This window comes from Chiloscyllium plagiosum, unplaced genomic scaffold (genome assembly GCF_037043375.1).
Source record: "Chiloscyllium plagiosum isolate Xiang-an unplaced genomic scaffold, Cpla_swu_hap1 HiC_scaffold_5, whole genome shotgun sequence".
Lineage (NCBI taxonomy): Eukaryota > Metazoa > Chordata > Chondrichthyes > Orectolobiformes > Hemiscylliidae > Chiloscyllium > Chiloscyllium plagiosum.
In genome coordinates, this window is record NW_028270143.1 from 20,636,398 (window position 1) to 20,661,138 (window position 24,741).

The following is a 24,741-nucleotide window of genomic DNA, read 5'->3' on the forward strand; positions in this document are numbered from 1 at the left end:
TCAGAGGAAGGTTCTCTGTGGTTAAAAGATGTGACCAAAAAGGAACTAAACGAGAAGTGGCTGCGAAATACATCAACAAAAAAATGATGAAACGAGACCAGGTTATACATGAACTTGGAATTATGCAGAACCTCCAGCATCCTCAGCTCATTAACCTTCTGGATACCTTTGAAACTCCATCCAACTATATAGTCATACTAGAATTGTAAGTAATGATTACCATAAACCATTGTCATCCATTCTCTATTTCACTGCAACTAGTTGGCTCAGTTTGTAATGGCAAATTGTCTTTTCCACACCATTATCAATGATGCATTGTGATTCCTAAACTGGAGCAATTTTACTGCAACTAGCTGTTTCTGATGTAGAACTTAGTACAGATCAACTAGGTGATAATTTGGCAAGTTTCAAAGAAGGTTTCTCTCTGTGAGCATACTGTAACACTATCTGCCCAAACCTGCCACAATACCTAATCACCATACCCCATTGTATGGTGCTCATCGTAATCCCCCAATCACTGCAAGTGGAAGTACTGGCTACTGCCAGGACCTTCTTGAATTTCTGGTGTCAATGTCATCTTTAAAGCCCAGCCATGCACCTGGTCAGATGCTGGCTGTCAATAGCTGTCTTGCTCGGTTCATTGTAATTGCTCAGGACATGTCAGAGCAAGGAATTGACACACAATATTGCCAGTGGCGATTGAGGATTCTTGTTGGATTAGGGTGCACGTGGACACTGCCCATGCTGGCAACTGATCCAGGTCTAGAGGAGCAAGTGGTGAGCCAGTCAGGTTACTGTCCTGAAATTCACCAACTAATATCTGTGCAGCAGGTAGGAGAATGGCAAATTGCATATCAATGATGCAATGATGTAATAGTGTAGGTGTTTATGGATGCAAATAAGCCTCTTGCTGTTCATTACTGCAAGTCATAGAGTTGTAGTCATAGAGACCTGTAGCACAGATAAAGGTTCTTCAGTCCATCAGAACAGCACCAGTAGAAAACAATCATCTATTCTAATCTAATTTTCCAGCACTTGCCCCATATCTTTATATGCCTTGGCATTGCAAGTGCATATCTAAACACTTTTTAAATATTATGAGGGTTTCTGCCTCTTCCACCCATATAGGCAGTGAGTTCCAAGTTCTCACCACTGTCTCGGTGAAAAAGATTTTCCTCACATCTCCTCTGAACCTTCTGCCCCTTACCTTAAATCTGTCCCCTCATAATTTTAAACATCCTCTCAATCTTCTCTGCAAGCTCTCCTGTGTTATCATATCCCTCCTATAATGTGGATTTTTTTAAGCCTTCCAAAAATACATCACTTACGGATATATTTGCAGTTTGGCGCCTCAGTCGTTTTTTTCAAAGATCATTTTAGTTTGCTGTTGGTATGATTTTATCACCGTGATTTTAATTTTTTTTAAAAGTCAAGATGTCTTTTCACACAATCTTTGTGTTCCAGTGGGTTTGTTTAGCATGACAGTCGAATCTCTCGCCCATACAGTACAGGTTGGGTATCCTTCAGTTGCATGGTCAAAAACTGAAATGACCTAAAAACCGAAGTTTTCTTTCAAACTTAGCCACATTTCAATTTGCACAGGAGGTCTGTGACCCACATACACAAAACCTCAGTGTTACATTACAGGTACTGAAGTTGTCCTGGAAAACTTACGGGATTAATATTAGGTCATTTGTTTTCACTTTCAATATTTCAGCAAAGTGCCTGCACTGGCTGTGATTTGAAGTCCATTAAAATCAGCTGTTTAGCAACATTTAACAGTCACAGGTGTTTTGCCTTACTTTGGGAAACAAGCCAAGATATACCTCAAAAATCTAAACACTTGAAGTGCACGTGATTACACAATAGGCTGGTTGCAGAAATTCGAAAAGTGGCATGGTATCGAGTTTTTTTAAAAATATGTGGTAATAAGGCATCTGCAGACCATGAATTTGCTGAAAATTTTATTGCTGAATTTATCTTTCACCTGAACAAATATAAAATGCAAAAGAAACTAGTCTGTTCTGGTGATAAATCCCTAGGAAATGCTAACAACAGCTAAAGGGAAAGCACCAATAGATTTCATATATGCCAAAAATCGTTTAACTGTCCTTGCACATGTCAATGTAGCTGGCACACACAAATCTAAATTTACTGTAAGTGAGAGAAGCAGAAATCCCAGGTGCTTCAAAATAACTCAGACATTAACAGCTCACTACTATTCCAATACAAAGGCCTGGGTAGCCAGGGAAATGTTTACTGATTAGATTCACCACTACTTTGTATCAGAGGCAGGATCACATTGTCCTGCAGTAGGAACAAATTACTGCAGATGCTGGAATCTGTACTGAAAACAACAAATGATGGAGATCACAGCGGGTCAGACAGTATTGATGGAGAAAGAGAGCAAATTAATGTTTTGAGTCTAAATTGCTCATCATCAGAGCTGAAGTGTGGAGGGGAGCATTTATGCTATAATGTTTGGGGGTTGGCAGCAGTGCTGGGGTTTGTGGTAGGGTACCAGTGAAGAAAAGATGTTGATAGGAACGTCAGGGTGCTGCTTGAGCATAGCTAGGGGTGTTCCACAAAACAGTCACCCAGTCTGCATTTGGTTTCTCCAATGTAGAGTAGGCCACATTGGGTGGAGTGAATACAATACACAAGATTGGAGAAGGTACAGGTGCTGCTTCACCTGGAAAAACTGTTTAGGCCCATGGATGGTGAGCTGGGAGGAGGTGAAGGGGCAGGTGTAACACCATCTGCAGTTACATGGCTGATGGAGGGGGAGAAAGGAGGTGTGGGTGGTGTGGAATGGACTAGAGTGTCCCAGAGGGAAGGATCCCTGCAAATTGCAGACAGAGGAGTAAGGGGAAGATGTATTTGGCATTCTGTTGAAGTTGTCTGAAATGGAAGAGAAGGATTCTTTGAATGCGGAGGCTGGTGGGATGAAAAGTGACGACAAGGGTAATCGGATCATGCTGTTGAGATTGATGGGAAGGGACAAGGGCAGAAGCACAGGTAAGAGGTTGGATGCACTTGAGGGCCCTGTAAAACACAGTGGGAAACCACGGTCATGGAAGAAGCAAGCCATGTCAGCAGCACTGTTTCGGATGGTGACATCATCCAAACAGATGCAAAATAGTCAAAGTCACAGATAGACAGGGCAGTGAAGAAGGCTTTTGGCATACTGGCCTTGATCAGCCAGGACACTAAGTATAGAAGTTGGAACGTTGTGTTGCAGTTGTACAGGACATTGGTGACGCTGCAGTTCGAGTATTGTGTTCAGTTTTGGTCACCCTACTCCAGGAAGGATGTTATTAAACTGGAAAGAGTGCAGAAGAAATTTATAAGGATGTTGCCAGGATTCAACAGTCTCAGTTGTAGGGAGAGGTTGGACAAGCTAGGACTTTTTTCTTTAGAACGTAGGAGACTTAGGATAGATCTTATAGAAGTGTATAAGATTGAGAGATGTGGATAGGTTGAATGCACTCAGTCTTTTTTCCCAGGGTTGGGGAATCAAGGACTAGAGGGCATCAGTTTAAGGTTAGAGGGGAAAGAATAAAAGGGAACCTGAGGGGCAAGTTTTTTTTATACAGGAGGTGGTACGCATATGGAATGAGCTGCCAGCAGAAGTGGTTGAGGCTGGTACATTAATGACATTTAAAAAGCATTTAGATAAATAAACAGATAGGAAAGGTTTAGAAGGATATGGGCCAAGTGCAGGGAAATGGAGTTAGCTTGGATGGACATTTTTGGTCAGCATTGTCCAGTTTGGACCAAAGGGCTGGTCACCGTGCTATAATACTCTGTGAACATACTACAGGCCAAAGCATTTAGAGTCAATGATGACCATAATATTGAGGAAGACTTTGAAAGCTTTCAGGTGAGCAAGGAGAAACAGATTGTAAACCAGCTCCTTGAATGTACAGAATGTGTATATTTGGAATGTGTGAACATGTTTAAAAGGCTAAGGACATCAAAGAGGAGCTTTATGTTGATAAGAATGCTCCCATTGTGCATTCTGTCACTGATGAAGAGATTGCACACATGGGTGTCAGGGCAAGGTAAAGCAGGATGATGTGGAACAGGTAGAGAAAGTATTCATAGATAATATTATAAAGGTATGTGACAATTTGATAAATGCACTGGAACAACATGACTTTATACCCAAGCAAGAAATAATGTCTGTGTATAAAATAAAGGACAAACTTCATGAAGCAAATCCAGAGTTATTCAGGCAGAAGATGTGGAAGGACTTTTCAAGAAGGGCTCCCAATGAAGTGAATCAACTGTATAAGATCTGAATCCTGGTCCAGTGTCAGGCCCAAACTTCCCCGCTACCTTCTTTCAGAAGCTGCTCTACTTTTACTGCAAAATACAAAAAATGAATAAATTGCAGTAACTATACTCAGTGTTTTTAATTTGTGTTTTTTCTGTGGCTAATTAATTTTATTCTCATCAAGTAAGTAACTGGACTAAAGGCTGACTCGCGGTAAACCATTTGGAGTATCAAAGTACTGCAGCAATGCTGTACCCCTTCACAGCAATGTTCACTAATTCTGGATGTATTAGTGAGCTTCTGGAAAAAGCTTCGTCTGGAGACTCACTGAAGATGTTACCTAGTATGGTGACGAAAAGTCAGCAAGCAAACCTACATCCGGAACCTCAACCTGAGCTACAAATCTTCTCAAAACTCGCTAATGTTCACTAATCCCCATGCTCCCCAACACACCTCATCATAACACCCTGTCACCACACTTAACATATTTTCATATTTTCTCATTGAACACAGCAAACAAAAAACTATCTTGGATAAGTGCTAACTATCCTTTATCCAAAAACTGAAGTTATCCAAATTGCAATACGCAATTTCCAAGCTTTTCTGATAAAGGATATCACAATGTTATAGCAAATTGAAAGTGCTGTTATCAAAAGGAAGCACAGCATATGTTTAAATGCTCAGAAAAATTGTTACTAAAATCTTCTAAAATGCTTTTTGATGATATCTGATTCTGTCTTTATCAATTGTTCACTTTAATATATTATCTTGCCATTTTCCAAAGTATAAGAGGTACATTGGGCCAAGTTTTAATGTTTTGATGCATTTGCAATGGGGGTGGCCATCATTAGCATCCTCTTTGAGATCCCCTCCACTGGGAGCAAACAGATATGATCAAGATGTGCCCCTGACTTTTGAAGTCTCAATATGTAAGGGGATCCAGCTAAGGGGCAGAATGGAAGTATTCTGCATTAAAAACTGAGGCATTGCAGGTGGATTGATTATGTCCAATCTGCTTCTCTGAAGCACCCTTTGAGATCATGCTACAGTCAGAAATGCTATTGTGAGAAGATAGGAAGAAGAGCTGAAGCAAATACTGCTGCAAGTAGCTGAGGACCGAACAGCAGGAACTGTTCTCATCAATGACACAGAGGATCAATACTGTCTTGAAAGCTGTAAAATTGAAATGGCCACATTCAAGTGACAGTCTCAGTCTGATTTCAAGAGTTACTAAACAGTTTAAGCCTTTATTTATTTATTCATTATAATTCAGATGAGGGAGCTTGAGTCAAGGAGTAAGGTGTTCGAAGAGGAGGCTATTACTGACCTTGCTCAGAGTGTAACTGTTATGGTGATGTTGCTGGTCACCCTGCCTCCCATTCGATATCCAAAGTAGAGTTGTAAAAGCAGCTTCCATGATGCTGATGAGGTCGACAGCTGGAAATTATGGTTCAGAGTCAGAAATCTAATATAGGAGAAACATCTTGGCACTAAAACAAAAACAGAAACAGTTTGGCAGCAGCTGTGGAGAGAAATTAGAGTTAATGTTTCAGGTCCAGCGACCTTTCTTACCTCTAAACCAATGAAAGCACATTCTCACAACAAGGCCTGTGAGCAAAAGTCTTTCACATAGATAAAGAAGCCTCTGACTCCTTGGAATTTATAGGTTTTTCAGCCTGTCAAATACTTAGTACTCTTAGTCCTTATAGTCATTTTGCCTTGTTAATCATGAGTAGAGTCATAGAGATATACAGCATGGAAACTGACCCTCCGGTCCAACCCGTCCATGCCGACCAGATATCCCAACCCAATCTAGTCCCACCTGCTAGCACCCGGCCCATATCCCTCCAAACCCTTCCTATTCATATACCCATCCAAATGCCTCTTAAATGTTGCAATTGTACCAGCCTCCACCACTTTCTCTGGCAGCTCATTCCATACACGTACCACCCTCTGCGTGAAAAAGTTGCCCCTTAGGCCTCATTTATATTTTTCCCCTCTCACCCTAAACCTATGCCCTCTAGTTCTGGACTCCCCGACCCCAGGGAAAAGACTTTGCCAGTGTTCTAACGGTTAAAGCCAAAATCCTGTGGTAAATATATGCAGCCAGTTGCTTGTTTTAAGCCACAAACTCGACAGTGGTTTCTCATGCACTAACAAACCTAAGTACAAAATAGACACAAATGTCATAAAGTTCTTGTTCTTGTCCCAATACATTCTTGTTCAGCCTCCCACGCACACCATCCTGCTGGTTAAAAATCTGTGTTGTTATAAAGCTTCATATTTCCATGGGCACAATAAATGTTAACTGTATGATTTCTATATGTACACCTTTTGGTTGAAATTTATTAGTTTTCTCACAAAAACTCTTGTTTAGAAACAGAATTTCAGTGAAATATAAGAAATTCTTTTAATTCCATGTTGCTATGGTGTTGACCCAGCAGTAGCAGATTGATCAGAACAGATGTTTAAGCATAAAATTAGTAAAAATCTTTAGTTTCCATGGGCCAAAGTTTTTGATGATTCTTCTGAGATTTTTTTTAACAAATTGGTCAAAGATAAGAGTGATGGATGAATTTGCCATTGCCATTTCACTGTGGTTAATTCAACTTGTTTGAAAATTCTCATATATGTATTGGCAGAATTCATAAAGCTATTGACTGGCAAGCAAATCAAACAGCTCAAATTGGAATATCAAAAATTTTGGTTAATCTATGCTCCTCATGATTGTATAAACCTCTATAAGGTCACCCCCTCAGCCTCTGACTCTCCAGGGAAAATAGCCCCAGCTTATTCAGCCTCTCCCTGTAGCTTAAACCCTCCAACCCCAGTATCATCCTTGTAAATCTTTTCTTCACCCTTTCGACTTTAACAGGATCTTTCCTATAGCAGAGAGACCAGAATTGAATACAGTATTCCAAAAGTGGCCTAACCAATACCCTGTACTGCTGCAACATGACATCCCAACTCTTATACTCAATCCATTGTCCAATAAAAGCCAGCGTACCAAATGCCTTCTTCACTACCCTGTCTACCTGTGACTCCAACTTCAAGGAACTATGAACCTGCACCCAAGACCTCTTGTTTGGCAACACTCCCTAGGACCCTACCATTAAGCCTATAAAGCCTGCCCTGATTTGTCTTACTGAAGCACAACACCTCGCATTTATCTAAATTAAACTCCATCTACTCCTCGACCTACCTATCAAGGTCCCATTGGTGTATGGTGTAGTGGACAGTCAATAAGATTATCGCAGAAATAACTTCATTGACTGTCCATTACATCACCAAATTTGGTGTCATCTGTAAACTTACTAACTATATAAATGTCAAAAAACAGTGGACCCAACATGGATCCTTGTGGCACTCCACTGGTCAAAGGCTCCAATTCAAAAAGCAACCCTCCACCCTTTGTCTCCTACCTACAAGGCAATTTTGTATCCAATTGTATCCATGATTTTGCATTTATTTATACTGCATTTTCCTACAATCCCCCAACAACTGTACAGAAAGAAACTCAAACTTTCAGTCAGTAGCTAAAAGGATAACACAAAAGATTTTACATTTTCAAGCTTGTGCTGTAGTGAATGGACTAAAAGCACTATTGACCATCATAATTTTTGTATGTAACTTGTACTTTAAACTGCAGAACAGAGTTTTCCCCTTTCATGTTTTACACATCTGACAAATTCACTTTATGGGTATACTTTACATTCTCCCTTAAATAATTATTCAATTATTCCAGACCCAGTCTTAGTACTTCTTCGCTCCTGTTCCTTTCCCAGCCTGGAATTATTTGACTTCTGAACCATCTTTTACGGTGAGGCAATTCCTCCTCTAGCACAGCTAGGGGAATTTCTCCACTTTATTTCAAATACTTGCTAATTTGGTCTCCAAAGTGAGCATAAGCATCTCCCTGCAGCCCTGTCTGGAGTGCCATAGAGACTTTTAGCCTATAGTTACTCCCTTTCTTGTGAATCCTTGCAGACAACTTGTGTCTACGAATTCTCAGGACTATTTTAGAAGCCCATCTCTGTAGCAATTTGAATTACATGATGCTGATATCCAGGTGGAAATACTGATAATATATCATTGACACCTCAACTCTCTTTTGTCTTGTAAATAAATTGATGGTTTAAAGCAAAACTGTTTATATCAAGATATCATCAAGACCTTCCTAATACTGTAGATACTATCAGATGACTGCTTATTGCCATTACCTTAAACCTTCGTTCCAGCAAAATGACCCAGGACTCCCTTAAATCTTGAATAACCAATCACCAGTTAGGCAAATTTCAGAAAGGTTAAATTCAGCTATATTAAAGATACAGTACCAAAGCATGAAATAAACATCATATTGTAACAAAATGCATTAAAACTTATTGTTTAGTAGAAGTCTGGGGAAAATGTTTATTGTAGCACCCCTAACATTATATTGACATTTCATTCAGCATTAACATTTGGTTATGCAGCACATTTAGTTTAGCAAAGCATCCCATCACATAAATGTCTGCTGATTGCCTCTTAAGAATTCTGAAGCAGAACTGATGGTACCAAAGAACAACGAGGAGATAAAAATAGAAATTGCTGGAAAAGCTGAGCAGGTCTGACAATATCTGTGGAGAGAAATCCACAGATTTTGGGTCAATTTCTCTCCACGGATGCTGCCAGACCATAGAGTCATAGTCATAGAGATTTACAGCACGGAAACAGACCCTTCGATCTAACTCATCTACGCCGACCAGATGTCCTAACCTAATCTAGTCCCATTTGTCAACACTTGGCCTACATCCCTCTAAACCCTTCCTATTCATATACTCATCCAGATGCCTTTTAAATGCTGCAATTGTACCAGCCTCCACCAATTCCTCTGGCAGTTCATGAAAAAGTTGCTCCTTAGGTCCCTTTTTTTTTATCTTTCCCCTCTCACCCTAAACCTATGTCCTAGATCTGGACACCCCCACCTCAGGGAAAAGACTGTTTATCCTATCCATGCCCCTCATGATTTTATAAATCTCTATAAAGTTCACCCCTCAGCCTCCGACGCTCCAGAACCATATGAGCTTTTCCAGCAATTTCTATTTATTTCTGATTTACAGCATCCATAGTTCTTTCGGTTTTTAACAACCAAAAGATAGCAATTAGGTTTATAACATTTATGATGTTTCACATTGTGTGATAATTTAACAGGAAGTTTCCTCTTTATTCTATTGAGAGGTTGCTAAAACACAAGCAGTGTCTTGTCCTTGAAAATGACAGATGGTGGTTGCATCACAAGGAAATGTACATATTTTGGATGTAATCTGCCAAAATAAGGTCTAATTATTAAGGACTTCATGTTTTATAACAACTAGCCATGTAGTCAAGTAAAAATCTGTGTCCCCATTCAAAACAGTAGTAATTTATTCCAATAGTAATAATAGTAATTGATGGAAATGTGAAATAAAAACAGAAAATTATAGAAATTATACAGCAAGTCTGGTAGCATATTTGCAAAAGAGAAGCAATGTTAACGTTTCAAGTTTGTGAGCTTTCATCATGAACTGACCTGAAACATTGATTTGATTTGACTTGATTTGATTTGATTTATTGTAGTCACATGTATCTAAATGCCATGAAAAGTTTTGTTTTGCAAGCAGTACAGGCAGATCATAGCAAATAAGGACATACAGATTATAGAGTGTTTAGACGAACAAGGCATACAAAGTTATGGCTGCACAGGAGGTGCGCAAAGCAAGAGCTACATTAGCAAGTTCAACCTTATTTGAAGTTAGGTCCATTCAGCAGTCTTATAACAACCGAGAAGAAGCTGTTTTTGAATGTGTTGGTGTTTGTGTTCAAGCTTCTGTATCGTCTGCCTGATGGAAGGGAGCATTCCTGGAGTAGGAGGAGCCTTTGATGATGTTGGTAGCCTTTCTACGCCAACAACAAGTGTAAATGGAGTCCATGGAGGTTGGCTTCTGTGATGGTCTGCCTGTGCACATAACTTTCTGTAGTGTCTTACGGTCGAGGCCAGAGCAATTGCCTTACCAGGTCATCATGCACCCAAATAGAGTGCTATTTGTGGTGCCTCTGAAAGAGTTGGTGAGGGTCCTTATGGGCATGCTGAATTTCTTAAGCCACCTGAGGAAGAAGAGGCATTGTGCCTTCTTGACCGTCACTTGGGAGATCCAGGACAGATTGTCGGTTATCGTCACTCCTAGGAACTTGATGCTTTAAACCCTTCCCACCTCAGCTCCATTGACGTTGACAAGGACATGTCCTCCTCCTTTCCTCCTGACATCAATGATCAGTTCTTTTGTCATTCCAACATTGAGAGAAAGATCTATTTCTGTTTACCTCTTCACAGATACAGATCTGTTGGGTATTTTCAATATTTCTAGCACTTCCTGTTTAATGGTGTTTGCTTCAGTCACAGGGTGTGGCCATTGCTGGCTGGGCCAGCTATATTGTCCATTCAATACCTAGCTGCCCTTCAAAAGCTGCTGTTGAACTGCCTTATTGAGCTGCTGTAATCCATTTGGTCAAGATAACCCACAGAGCTATTAGGGAGAGAGTTCCAGGATTTTGACCTAGTGATACTGAAGGATGGCAAATGGCTTGGAAGAAAACTAGATGGTGTTCCGATGTATTTGCTCTCCTAGTCCTTCTTGACCCAGGCCGCCTTGCCCAGATTCCATAAATGATTTGTTAAAAAAGAATTCCAAGGAGAGGACCCATTACCTATGGTTGACCAAAATGTTTAAAACATTATTAAATTACAAGAAAAAGAAAAGCTGTTTAGAAGACTGGACAATTTTTTTTAATGAAAAAAATGACTAACAATTAATACAAAGATGAGCAGTTTGGATTCAACTCAAAACATTAAATCTGTTCTGTCCCCACAGATACTGGCAAACCTGCTGAGTTTCTTGGTTTTATTTCAGATCTCCAGCATCCACAGCTCTTTTAACAAAATGAGCATTTGTCTGAAAGAGGAAGTAATGATGGAAAATAAGAAGATGACAGACGATTAGGAGATATAAGGGAGGGTGAACTCCACAGGTTTACAATCGTCAGTTCTGAGCAAATGGTTGGAGTTGCACTTTGGACAATAGCAAGTGCAACTCCTTTAATCAAAAAGGGATATAGGAAACTACAAGCCAGTTAGCTTATAGTTCTTTTATATAGAATCCCTACAGTATGGAAACAGGCCCTTCAGCCCAACAAGCCCACACCAACCCTCCAAAGAGTATCCCACCCAGACCTATTTCGCAAACTTATTGCTGTACATTTACCCCTGACCAATGCACCTACCTTACACATCCCTGAACACTATGGGCAATTTAGCATGGCCAATCCACCTAACCTGCATATCTTTGGATTGTGAGAGGAAACTGGAGCACTCAGAGGAAACCCACGCAGATATGGGGAGAATGTGCAAACTCCACACAGATAGTCACCCTAGGCTGGAATTGAACCTGGGTCCCTGGTGCTGTGAGACAGCAGTACTAGCCTTTGAGCCACCGTGCCGCCACACAGTTGACAAAAGAGCCCTTGCAGTGTGGTAATCCTACCTTTTCTAAAGCGCTCCAAAAGCTTGTGATTTTAAATAAACCTGTGGGTCTATAACTTGATGTTGCGTGGCTCTGACTTTGTCCACCCTGTCCAACACTGGCTTCTCTATATCATGGCTACCTTTTTTGTCTAAAGCTGTAACATTGATTGTAGTGAGGATGAGCTGAAAATGTGTTGCTGGAAAAGCGCAGCAAGTCAGGCAGCATCCAAAGAACAGGAGAATCGACGTTTCGGGCATAAGCCCTTCTTATGCCCGAAACGTCGATTCTCCTGTTCCTTGGATGCTGCCTGACCTGCTGCGCTTTTCCAGCAACACATTTTCAGCTCTGATCTCCAGCATCTGCAGCCCTCACTTTCTCCTGTAGTGAGGATGACACAAGGAGTCCACATTGGAATGAAGATTGATTAGGTGAATGGCAAAAATTTGGTAAATGAACCATTATGTGGGCAAATGTGAGGTTATGAAGTTTGGCAGAAAGAATAGAGGAGCTGAGTATTCTGTTAAATGGCAAAACTGCAGAAAGCAACAAAACAGAGAGATTTCAGATTCTTTGCCTCAGACTCTCAAAAAGCTAGCATTCAAGTTCAGCGGGTAATAGGAAAGACAAATGAAATGTTGGCCTTTGCTTCGAAGGGAATGCAGTAAGGAAAATAAGGAAGTCTTAATAAAACTATACAAAACACTGGTCACACCATGGTTGGAATACTGCCAACAATTTTAGATCCCTTATTTAAGGGAAGATAAACTGACATTGGAAGACAGTCCAGAAAACATTCATTCGACAGAGACTAGCTACGGAGGGATTGTCTTATGAGAAGAAATTGAGTCCTGGGCCTGAAATCATCAGAATTTAGAAGAATGAGAGGTGACTTTTTGAAACATACAAGATTCTTAGGAGACTGACAGGATAGAGGCCAATAGGATTAGATTACTTACAGTGTGGAAACAGGCCCTTCGGCCCAACAAGTCCACACCGACCCGCCGAAGCGCAACCCACCCATACCCCTACATTTACCCCTTTAACCTAACACTACGGGCAATTTAGCATGGCCAATTCACCTGACCCGCACATCTTTGGACTGTGGGAGGAAACCGGAGCACCCGGAGGAAACCCACGCAGACACGGGGAGAATGTGCAAACTCCACACAGTCAGTCGCCTGAGTCGGGAATTGAACCCGGGTCTCTGGCGCTGTGAGGCAGCAGTGCTAACCACTGTGCCACCGTGCCGCCCACAATGTTGCCCCTTGAAGGAGAATTTAGGACCAGAGAACATAATCTCAGAAGAAAGGGTCACCCATATAAAACAGCAATCAAGAGGTACTAAATCTGTGGAATTCTATACTGCAGAGGCTTTTGAGGCTGGTTTGTTAAGTGTATTGAAGCAGAGATAGACTATTTTTAATTGGGAGTTATAGGGTAAAGCAGAGAAATGGAGTTGAGGATAATCAGATCAGCCACGATCTCAATGAAGAGTGGAATAGACTCATTGTGCTGAATGGCTTACTTCTGCTCCTATGTGTTATGGTCTAACTGCTTTTGAGAAGGTAATGATGCATTGCATTCTTGAACTGAGGCACTCAGTGTAAGTAACCATGCTGTTAAGGAGTAAGTTCCAAGATTTTCAGCCTGCAGCAGTCAAGGAATAGCAGTGCAGTTCCAAAGTGTTGACTCTATGTGTTATCATTGTTCTTCTAGGTGCTGGAGGGCATGGGCTTAGAAGGTGCACTTGCAGGATCCTGAGTGAAATGCCAAATCTTGTAGATGGTTTGCACTTCTGACATTGTGAGGTAGTGATGAATGGAGTGAATGTTGCAGATGATGAATGTAGTGTCAGTAAAGCAGGTTGCTTTGTCCTGGATGGTGTCAATTTGAGTATTGTTGGAGCTGCACTCCTCTAGGCAAGTGGGGAGTATTCTATCACAATCCTGGCTTATGCCTCGTAGATGCTGGACAGGATTTGAGGAAGTGTGTGAATGTTACTCAATGCAGAATTCCCAGCTTTCAAACTTGTCACTGCAGTATTTATATGGCGGGTCCAGTTTAGTTCCTGTCAATGCTAAGCTCAAGGATGTTGATAGATGGGGATTCAGCAATGGCAACACTATTGAATGTCAAGTGGAGATGGTTCGATTCTCTATTTTCGTGACATAGTCATTACTTGGTACTTTATGATGCACATGCTACTTGTGACTTATTAACATAAACCTTGATGATATCTAGGTCTTGCTCCATTTGGAGACAGACTAATTCAGTATCTGAGATTTCACAAGTAGTGCTGAACATAACGCAATCATTAGCAAATGTCCCTACTTCGGATGTTGTGCTAAAGGGAAGACAATTGATGAAAACAGCAAAATATACTTGGACTTTGGACTTTATCCTGAGGAACCTCTGCAGAGATGCAATGGGTGAACTTCAATAACCACAACAATTTTCCGTTGTACTGGGTGTGACTCCAACTGACAAGGAGTTTTGCCTGATTACCTTTGATTTAGGTTTTGTTAGGCCTTCTTGATGCTGTTCGTGGTCAAACACTGCTTCGATGTCAAGGCTAGCCACTGTCACCTCACCCACGGAGTTCAGATGTTTCGTTCCTATTTGAACCAAAGCTATAATGACATCAGGAACTACGTCATTAAGTTATTCCATTTCATCCCAAATGAATGGGAGTGGATGAATAGGGCATTAGTTGACCAGATCGGCTTTGTACTGCCTTTGGGGATATATCTAGGCAATGTTCCACATTGCCAGTGTTGTAACTGGACTGAAACTGCTTGATTATAAGCACAGCTAGTTCTGGAGCAGATGTCTTCATTATTTTTACCAAAATATAGACAACCCATAGTCTCTTCAGTATCTAGTGCCGTCAGCCATTTCTTGTATCATGTGAATCAAATGAGTGAATGTAAGGAATTTAAGGTAAGGGGCAGAAGGTTTACAGGAGATGTGAGGAAAAATGTTTTCAACCAGGTGATGGTGGAGGTGGAAATCTGGAACTCCACTGCCTGTAAGGGTGGTACAGGCAGAAACTCACCTAACATTTAAGAAGTATTTAGCTGTGCCAAGGTATATAGGCTATAGGCCAAGTACTGGAAAACAGAATTAAAATAGTTAGGTAGTTTTTTTGATTGCAGCACATTGAGCTGAAGGGCTTTATTCTGTGCTGTAGATCTCTATGCCATCTTATTGTTCAAGAACTCAAAGGGGACAAAGTTGGATCATTCATGAGGAATGTGCATGTTGTGGCCTGCTAAACACATCTGATTGGTCATAGCAATTGCCTCAAGACTGGGGATGTTAGCTTGAGAGAAGACACTTGTATTAGAGCACCGATCCTACACTGCTTTAGGGATTTCTTTAGGGATTTCTGTACATTATCCATGTCTCCAATTCATGTCCATGAGATTGGTATTGAATTTGAGATATTTTAATCTAATACTGTGTTCCTCAGATGACCAAAGGCTGCTCTGGTAGACTGCAGGTGATGGAGAATTGCTTTGCCAATGTGTGCTGTCTCCAAGAGGAGGCACCCAAGGTACAGGAGTTAATCCTTAATGTTCAACGGCTCACTATGCATCTGGATAGACAGACAACAGTGTTACAGAACGTGAGCAGGCTGGGAGAGTTATGTTGTCTTCCAAATGTTTAATCTAAGACCCATTCCCTCCTATGCATCAAATATTGTTTGGAACTAGGCCTCTGGGCGTGCACGCACACGTGTTGCCTGCATACTGCAGCTCAGCAACAGAGGTTGGGGTGGTATTGATTCTAGACTGGAGGTAATGGAGGTTGAACCTGCTTGTCCAGTCAGTTAAACATGCCAGTGCAAAAATGCATGGATGTCGGGTAGAGGGTTGCAGCGGAAGAAGGGAACAAGTTGGTACAGTGACACAACTTTGCTTGACACCAAATTGCACACACATTGGATATTTTAGATTACATTACAGTGTGGAAACAGGCCCGTTGGCCCAACAAGTCCACACCGACCCGCCGAAGCGCAACCCACCCATACCCCTACATTTTACCCCTATACCTAACACCTAACCCTGCAGGCAATTTAGCATGGCCAATTCACCTGACCTGTGGTGGATCCATTGGTAAGAATCTCAGCTTGCAGCTGGCATGCACCAAGTCCATGATAGTGATGGAATATTTGCAGAAAACCAAATTTGAGAAGGATGTACCACAGTTCTTGATGATTGACACATGTCAAAGACCTGTTTAGAGTTGAAGAATGCAGTTTGGCAGTTGGTGCTGCTCTCTGCACGTTTCTTGAATTTGTCAGTCTAGTTGGCACTTACTAAGCTTTAAGTAGGTTCTGTGATTTTATTAACTGTGACAGCAATTTATCTTCTAATTCAAATTTTTCTATCTGTAATTACTTTACTTCCTTTATTTCCAGAGTATGTACTTCCCTTTTCAACATTTCCCTATCTGACTTATCAATCCTTTCATTATTTTAACATCAGATCATTCCTTAATCTCCCCATCTCAAGGAGATATAAGCCAAATTTATCCAGTGTATTAACATAGCTAAGTCCTGAGACCTGTCGATCATCTAATGAACAATTGTTGATCTGATGCAGATGCCACATTTTGGAGTATGGACTTTACTGTGTATTATTCCAATAAATGTTCTCCACTGTTCTCTGCATATTCCCATTAAATATTATTTCTGATAGTCCACCATCTGTTTAGTTGATGAGATTACTTGGTAATCAGAAATACAAAAATATTATGTTCAATAAAAACTCGAAGTCAGGTATACACAATGGATCAATTCTGAAATTAGTTTGTCATTAAATTTACATAAATGTATAATTCAGGTATTATGGTAACTTGTGCATACTGAAGCTAAATGGGCATAAGATAGTTTGATTGGAACTCACATCTGGAGGCCTTGCTGTGATCAAATTGTCAACCACATAGAATCATAGAATCATTCAGCATAGAAACAGGCCCTGTGGCGCACTGTGTCTATACTGATCAAGATTTGGAGATGCCGGTGTTAGACTGGGGTGTACAAAGTTAAAATCACACAACACCAGGTTATAGTCCAACAGGTTTAATTGGAAGTACACTAGCTTTCGGAGCGACGCTCCTTCATCAGGCGATTGTGGAGGGCTCGATCGTAACACAGAATTTATAGCAAAAATTTGCAGCGTGATGTAACTGAAATTATACATTGAAGAATTGATTGTCTGTTAAGCCTTTCATCTGTTAGAATACAGTGATAGTTTCCCGAGAATGCAACTTTAAAAAAAAGGGTTTTGTGATTTACACATGAAAGAAGTGAAACTATCACTGTATTCTAACAGATGAAAGGCTTAACAGACAATCAATTCTTCAATGTATAATTTCAGTTACATCACGCTGCAAATTTTTGCTATAAATTCTGTGTTACGATCGAGCCCTCCACAATCGCCTGATGAAGGAGCGTCGCTCCGAAAGCTAGTGTACTTCCAATTAAACCTGTTGGACTATAACCTGGTGTTGTGATTTTTAACTTTATACTGATCAACAAACACTAAACTAGGCAAAAGTGAGGACTGCAGATGCTGGAGATCAGAGTCGAGAGTGTGGTGCTGGAAAAGCACAGCAGGTCAGGCAACATCCGAGAAGCAGGAAAATTGATGTTTCAGGCAAAAGCCCTGCCCGAAAAGTTGATTTTCGTGCTCCTCGGATGCTGCCTGACCTGCTGTGCTTTTCCTGCACCACACTCTAAATACTAAACTGCACTAACCCATTCACTTGCACTTGGACCATAACCTCCAAAATCCTAGTATTTTAAGTGTCATTCAAATGCCTTTTAAATGTTGCGAGAGTACCTGCTTTCAATAGACTCTCTGGCAGCACATTCCATATTTCTACCACTGTCTGAGTGAAAAAGTTGTTTTCTCAAATCTCTTTTAAACCACTTACTCCAATTCTTAAGCTTGTGTTAACTGGTCTTAAACATGTCTGCCATGGGGAAAAACTTGTCACAATCTATCCTGTCTATGCCTTTCCTAATTTTGTATACCACATTCGGATCCACACTGAGCCTCCACTGCTCCAAGGAAAACACACCCAGCCTATCCAGTCTCACCTCACAACTAAGAGTTTTCATCACAGGCAATATCCTGTGACGGCTCAGTGGTTAGCACTGCTGACTCACAGTGCTAGGGACCCGGGTTCGATTCCAGCTTCTGGCGACTGTGTGGAGTTTGCACAATCTCCCTGTGTGTGTGTGGATTTCCTCCCACAATCCAGAGATGTGCATGTTAGGTAAATTGGCCATGCTAAATTGCCCATAGTTTTCAGGGATGTGTAGGTTAGGTGCATTAGTCAGGGGTAAATGTAGAGTAATGAGAAATGGGTTTGGGTGGGAAACTCTTCGGAGGGTCGATGTGGACTTGTTGGGCCAAAAGGGCCTGTTTCCACACTGTAGGGGTTCTATGATCCCGGTGAATATACGCTCCAATGCCATCATGTCTTTTGATTGTGTGGCGACCAGAATTGCTCATAGTATTCCATCTGTGGTCTAACCAATCATTTTATAAAGTTATAAAGTGACTTCCTTGCTCCTATATTCTAGCCCTGGCTAATGAAGACATGCATCCAGTATTTACACTACATTATGGCATTGACTGCACTTTGAAAGCATTAAATTAAAAATACAAAAGAACTGCAGATGCTGGAAATCAGAAACCAAAACAGAAATTGCTGAAATGCTGCCAGACATGCTGAGTTTTTCCAGCAATTTCTGTTTTTGTTTCAAAAGTATTACCCTGGCATTTTGGGATATTGTAATGCCCTTAAAGGCACTATAGAAACACATTTGTTATTTTACTATTTAATTTAAAATGTCTTACTTAGATAGAAGGACAATGAATTTAGAAACTGGAGAGACATAAGAGGATGTAATAAGTCAGGATCAGTACATAAGAGGCTTGAAAGAGTGGAAATAGATAAAAATGTTAAGATTTAATTTCATCACCACATAATGATTGTTAAATTCTTAGTATCTTTATTTTTCAGAGCAGACCAAGGTCGCCTTCTCAACTACATAATAGAATGGGGGAATTTGACCGAAGAAAAGGTAACATCATATCTCAGAGAAACTCTGGAAGCTGTGCAGTATTTACACCACTGCAGAATAGCTCACCTAGATATAAAGGTTGGTGAGACCAGCTTACTCTAACAAATTCATTTTTTTTGTGGTTTCAGAAAGTTTTTTTTTTACTGACACCACACTGAAATATATTGCAAACATTAAGGATAGTTTACTGTTTTCACTATGACTTTCTGTAACATGCTAAATTTGTGTGTGACACATTGGTTCTCTATTGTGCTGTGTGGTGCAATAGTAGTAGGTAGGTTAACATTTTAACCTTCTAAACCACTTGCTGTGGTCACAGCATGGTAGGATTTTGCATTATGTTTCAAAGTACAGCAGCTCATTCTGAAGCAAGAGTTTTAAGTCTGTATAAGAGAACGTATGAAAGCATTAAGCATAAGTTGGCTGAGCTGAAAATTGGAAAATAAATTAAAAGGCAATGGACGGTCTTTAAAGAACTATTATGTGGCTTACAGCAACTAAACATTCCTTCAGGGTGCTAAACTCAAAAAGGTGAGTCAACCATAGTTGATAAAGTTTAGAATAAGATTGTGTAAAATTAATAGTTTGTATTAATAGCTTATAAAATGGCCAGAAATAGTAATAAATCTGAGAATTGGAAAGCATTACAGTTAAGAAGGACAAAGAAGAAACTGACGAGAGGAAGAATAAGATAATGCAACCAAGCAAAAAGAACAAAAAATGACTTGTGAAAAGTTCTATAGGTACATTAAAAGGAGACTAATATGAATGTAGGTCCATTAAAAACAGTCAGGAGAATTTATAATGGAAAATAGAGAAATGGCAGAGGCTGAATGGTTACTTTGTGTCTGCTTTCACTATTCTGGGAGATTTCTCACAACTACCTAGACATCCAACTGATGAGGGAGAATAAGGAGTTGAAGGAAATGTGTATCAGTAAGAAAGTTGTACTGGAGAAATTACTGGAGGGCTGAAAGTTGATCCCAGAGTGCTGAAGGAATTGGATATAGAAATACAACATAGAACATTACAGTGCAATACAGGTCCTTTGGTTTTCGATGTTGCGCTGCCCTGTGAAACCAATCTGAAGCTCATCTAACCTACACTATTTCATTCACATCCATATGACTATCCAATGACCATTTAAATGCCCGTAAAGTTGGCGAGTCTACAACTGTTGCAGGCAATGTATTAAATGCCCCTATTACTCTCTGAGCTCTCAAACTTCTCTCTAACGAAAACAGCCTCAAATCCCTCAACCTTTGATCGTAAGACCTTCCCCCCCCTTACCAGGGAACATCCTAGTAAATCTCCCCTGCACCCTTTCCAAAGCTTCCACATCGTCCTATAATGCAGTGACCAAAAGTGCACGCAATACTCCAAGGGTTTTGTACAGCTGCAGCACTCACTATTTAAGAAAGGAGCAAAGGAAAAAGCAAGAAGTGAAAAACCTGTCAATCTTATTGTGGGAAAATGCCAGATTTGATCATAAATGCTAAATAGTCACTTGGATAAAAACAATCTGATTGGGCAGAGTCGGCATGGATTTGAGAATGGAAAATTATGTTTGTCAAATTGGTCAGAGTTTTTGGAGAATGTTGCCAACATGATAAAGCGTAGTGGATAGATGTAGCGTATTTGAATTTTCAGAAGGCTTTTGATAAGCTCCCCCACAAGAGGCTGGTTAGCAAATTAAAGTACACTGTATTGGAAAAAAATGTACATACATGGATTAAGAATTGACTAATGGATAGAAAACAGTAGATGTGAATAGGTCATTCTACATTGACACTGCAAGATTCAGTGTTTGTGCTCAGGCTGTTTGTGATTATATCAATGATTTAAAGTTGAGGTCCAAATGTAATGTTTTGAAATTTGCAGATGATACAAAGCTAAGTGGGAATATTTTGTGAGGGAGATGTAAAATATTTTTAGGAAGATTTGGACAGGCTTACTGATTGGGCAAGAACATGGCAGGTAGAATATAACATGTAAAAATGTGAAGTTATCCACTTTGGTACGAAGAACAGATGTGCAGTGTATTTCTTAAATGGTGAGTAGTTGGAAGTGTAGATATACACCTGGACCTGGGTGTCCTCATCAATAAGTCACTGAAGGTTAACATGCAGGTGCAGCAAAATATTAGGAAGACTAATGGCATGTTAGCCTTTAGTGCAAGAGGAATTGAGTACAGGAGTAATGAAGTTTGGCTTCAATTGTATAGGAGCTTGGTTAAAACATACATGGAGCACTGTGTACAGTTTTGGTCTCCTTATCACAGGAGAGATATCATTGCCATAGAGAGAGTGCAGCAAAGGTTCACCAGACTTGTTCCTGGGATGGTGAGACTCTCCTATGAAGAGATATTGGGCAAACTAGGCCCAATATCTCTGTAATTCTGAAGAATAATAGGTAATCTCCTCAAAATCTACAAAATATTTAATATTTACAATATTACCCGATTAAGGAGTCTAGAATAACGGATAAAAATGAAGGGAATGCTACTTATGACTGAGAGGAGGAAAATTTCTTTTAACGTAGGTTTGTGAATTTTTGGAATTATGTACCCTAAAGGGCTCTGGAAGGTCAGTTTTTAAGGCTGTCTGAAGTAGCAGTTGATGATTTTTTGATTATCACTGATGTAAGGGGTTAGGGATATTGTGGGTTAAAATGTATTAAAGTGTTCGATCATCCATGATTGTATTAAATGGTGGAATAGGCTAGACAGCCTGCATGATCTATTCCTGCTCCTATGCACTGTTAACTTGGGCCTCATCTTATGTATCTTATTTACTGTATTACACAATCAATCCATTGGGAAGCAGGAAAACAGTAAATGACATAGAAACTGGTCATAGTTAAAAATTATAACTGTTGCAAATGAAATCAAATGTTGTGATAATCATGCTTGTTAATTCAATTCTTTAATGAGATACTGTGGGTTTATTATAGCCAACTTATGTTTGTGAGTTATCGAATACTAATCTATATACATCTTGATCACTTAAAGCCAGAAAATGTATTGGTGGACCACAGCAAAGCCAAACCACTCATCAAACTTGCTGATTTTGGGGATTCCATGCAGCTAACCACAACATATTATGTTCATCAATTGCTAGGAAGCCCTGAATTTGCAGCTCCAGAAATTATTTTAGGAAATCCTGCCTGTCTTACATCAGATACCTGGAGTGTTGGGGTACTTGCCTATGTCCTTCTTAGTGGTGTGTCTCCTTTTTTGGACGAGAGTGTAGAAGAAACATGTTTGAACATTTGCCGATTGGACTTCAGCTTCCCTGATGACTACTTCACAGGGGTCAGTCAAGCTGCCAAAGATTTTGTTTGCTTCTTACTTCAGGGAGATTCAAGCAAACGTCCCTCGGCTGCAATGTGCCTTTTGGATCCTTGGCTGCAGCCAGGCATCAACAGAGACACTGAAACTCTAAACACGTCGAGATTGACTTCATTCGTTGAACGGCGCAAACACCAGAATGATGTTCGGCCGGTTGGTAGTATAAAGAATTTCTTACAAAGTAGACTCTTGTCAAGAGTGTGAACCTCACTTGGAGATTAATTTACTCATTCTCTTTCATCTGCCAGTCAGGTTGGAGACACTGTCTTCAGCCATTCAACTGCTGACTTGAAATAAAACTGACAGCAAATCAGCTGCTTTAAGTGTCATTGTGTGGAATTGAATGCCAAGGAACTTTGTACAAACAGTACTTGGGATTCATTGCCACCCATGCAATGCAAAGTTGGTGGGGAGAACTGCACAACCAGCTGGATTCTCATTACTTTGACAGTATTTTGTTTTTGATCACAGGAGAACAATTTTCACATATTGCCTGGGAAACTTTAGAGAAGAATCATTGTTGTTATTGTATTTAATTAAACTCGCTGGACTTTGAAACATTTAATTATGTGATTAAAAATTAGCCAACAAAGAACAAAGTTTTTTTGTTAAAATTCTTTCCTCCTTGATTGATTTTAATCAAGACAGTCACTGAAAATGATCTCCAGTGAAATGTCTGATTTTTACTGGTCATAAAGCTTTTCAGTTGCCTCACTGTTGTATTTAAATTATAATCCCTTGCATTTAGCCAGATGTGGCTCAAGTTTTTACTGCTACAAGTCGAACCATGGACCTTTTGCGTCTAATAGAAACAAATGTATTGCTCTAATTATATATAAGCCTTACTTGTATAAAGACCGTTATCTGCCTTCAGTCTGTACTTTTAACGCTGGTATGCCATTCTGGATTTTTTTTCCCCAAACTCCCCCAAGTGAAGAGGCAAATGCTGTTTCATTTATGGAGGGTTTTTGGAGTTTCACCTGCCAATCTGATTGCAGAGCAGTTAAGGAGGAATACGTACTGTAAATGCACTCATTGTATTTTATGTTTTACTTCATATCATGTGCAATGTTGTGGCTTTAACATTTTATGCAACTCTATTTATGAAGACTTCTGTTGTATCTGTAATAAATATTAAAAAAAAAGCATGTACTCTGTACTGCAAACTACACAGTTGTTTGACTTCTTTATCACACTGACCTTTTGAAAAAGGATTTGACTACTAGGAACTGCATCCCAAGCCAGTCATTGTGGGATATACCCCAAGAATGAACCAAACCTGATATTTTTTAGCTATGCAGTATGTTTATATCAAGCATAAACTAGTACTGTAGGGTCTTGAAAAACAAACCTGTAAGAGAAGGAAAATGGGAACTCAAAACTGGATGTATTGTCACGTCAAACTCTCATTTTTTTAATGTAATGCCTGTTAGTCTCTCTTTTAAGTTTGAAATCTGTTTGTGCATGTATATTTCTTTTGTACAGCATCCATTGTGTTTCTCTAAATATGTGCTGTAAATATATTTTTTCTGTTTATTAAAATTAAACTAATGCAACACAGATTTTATTTTAGTGCATCAGTGTGTCTGCTCCTTGTAGTTCAATAAAATGAAGGCTGTGATTAAATATTGGAAAATAAATGAAACTAGCTGTGCAACATCATAATTTTTAAAATGACTCTTAAAAGGACAAGCATTGATTTGTCTCTTCCACCCACAATTCAAGTAGTGCTGGGTATTCACTCATCTTCATCACTAAAATTGAGAACATTTGATGAGCTGCTTTCCTCTCTTCTAGCCAAGTTAATCAAACTTCTTGTAAGATTTCTCCATCTTAAAGTCTGAACTAGTTTCTTTGTCATCTCCTCTAATGCTCACTCCAAGCTCATTTGTCTACAAGACCTATCTTCTGTTCAATTCGTCCATGCCTATCAGATATCCTAAATTAAGTCGCATTTGCTAGAATTTAACCAATATCCCTCTAAACCCTCCCTATTCTTGTACCTGTCCAGCAGCCTTCACCACTTCCTCTGGCAGCTCATTTCATACATGCACCACCCTCTACGTGAAGAAGTTGCCCCTTAGGTCCCTTTTATATTTTTCCTCTTTCACCTTAAACCTGTGCCCTCTAGTTTCGGATTGCCCTACTCTGGAACTAAGATGTTAGCTATTCACCCTATCCATGTTGCTCGTGATGTATAAAGCTCTAAAAGGTCACCCCTCAGCCTCTGATACTCCAGAGACAATAGCCCCAGCCTATCCCTATAATGCAAATCCACCAACATTTTTGTAAATCTTCTCTGCATTCTTTCAAGTTTAATAACATCTTTTCTCTTGCAGGGTGACCAGAACTGAATGCAGTACTCTAAAAGTGACCAGTGTCCTGTGCAACCACAATATGACATTCCAATTCCTATACTTGATACAATCACCAATAAAGGCAAAGGCACAGAGTGCTTTCTTCATTAACCTAT

General features: G+C 40.0%; 1 protein-coding gene across 3 annotated transcripts in view; it reads left to right on the forward strand.

The window, feature by feature from the left end:
• LOC122550233 (triple functional domain protein) overlaps positions 1-23,828 on the forward strand; it is a 581,330-nt gene extending 557,502 nt beyond the window's left edge. For all 3 annotated transcript variants that reach the window (XM_087987024.1, XM_087987025.1, XM_087987026.1), the window contains exons 55-57: positions 5-205; positions 18,859-18,997; positions 21,930-23,828. In XM_087987024.1, the coding sequence (XP_087843150.1) occupies positions 5-205; positions 18,859-18,997; positions 21,930-22,472 (883 nt within the window). In that variant the 3' untranslated portion in view covers positions 22,473-23,828. The remainder of the gene's footprint in view (positions 1-4; positions 206-18,858; positions 18,998-21,929) is intronic.
• The last annotated feature ends 913 nt before the right edge of the window (positions 23,829-24,741 follow it).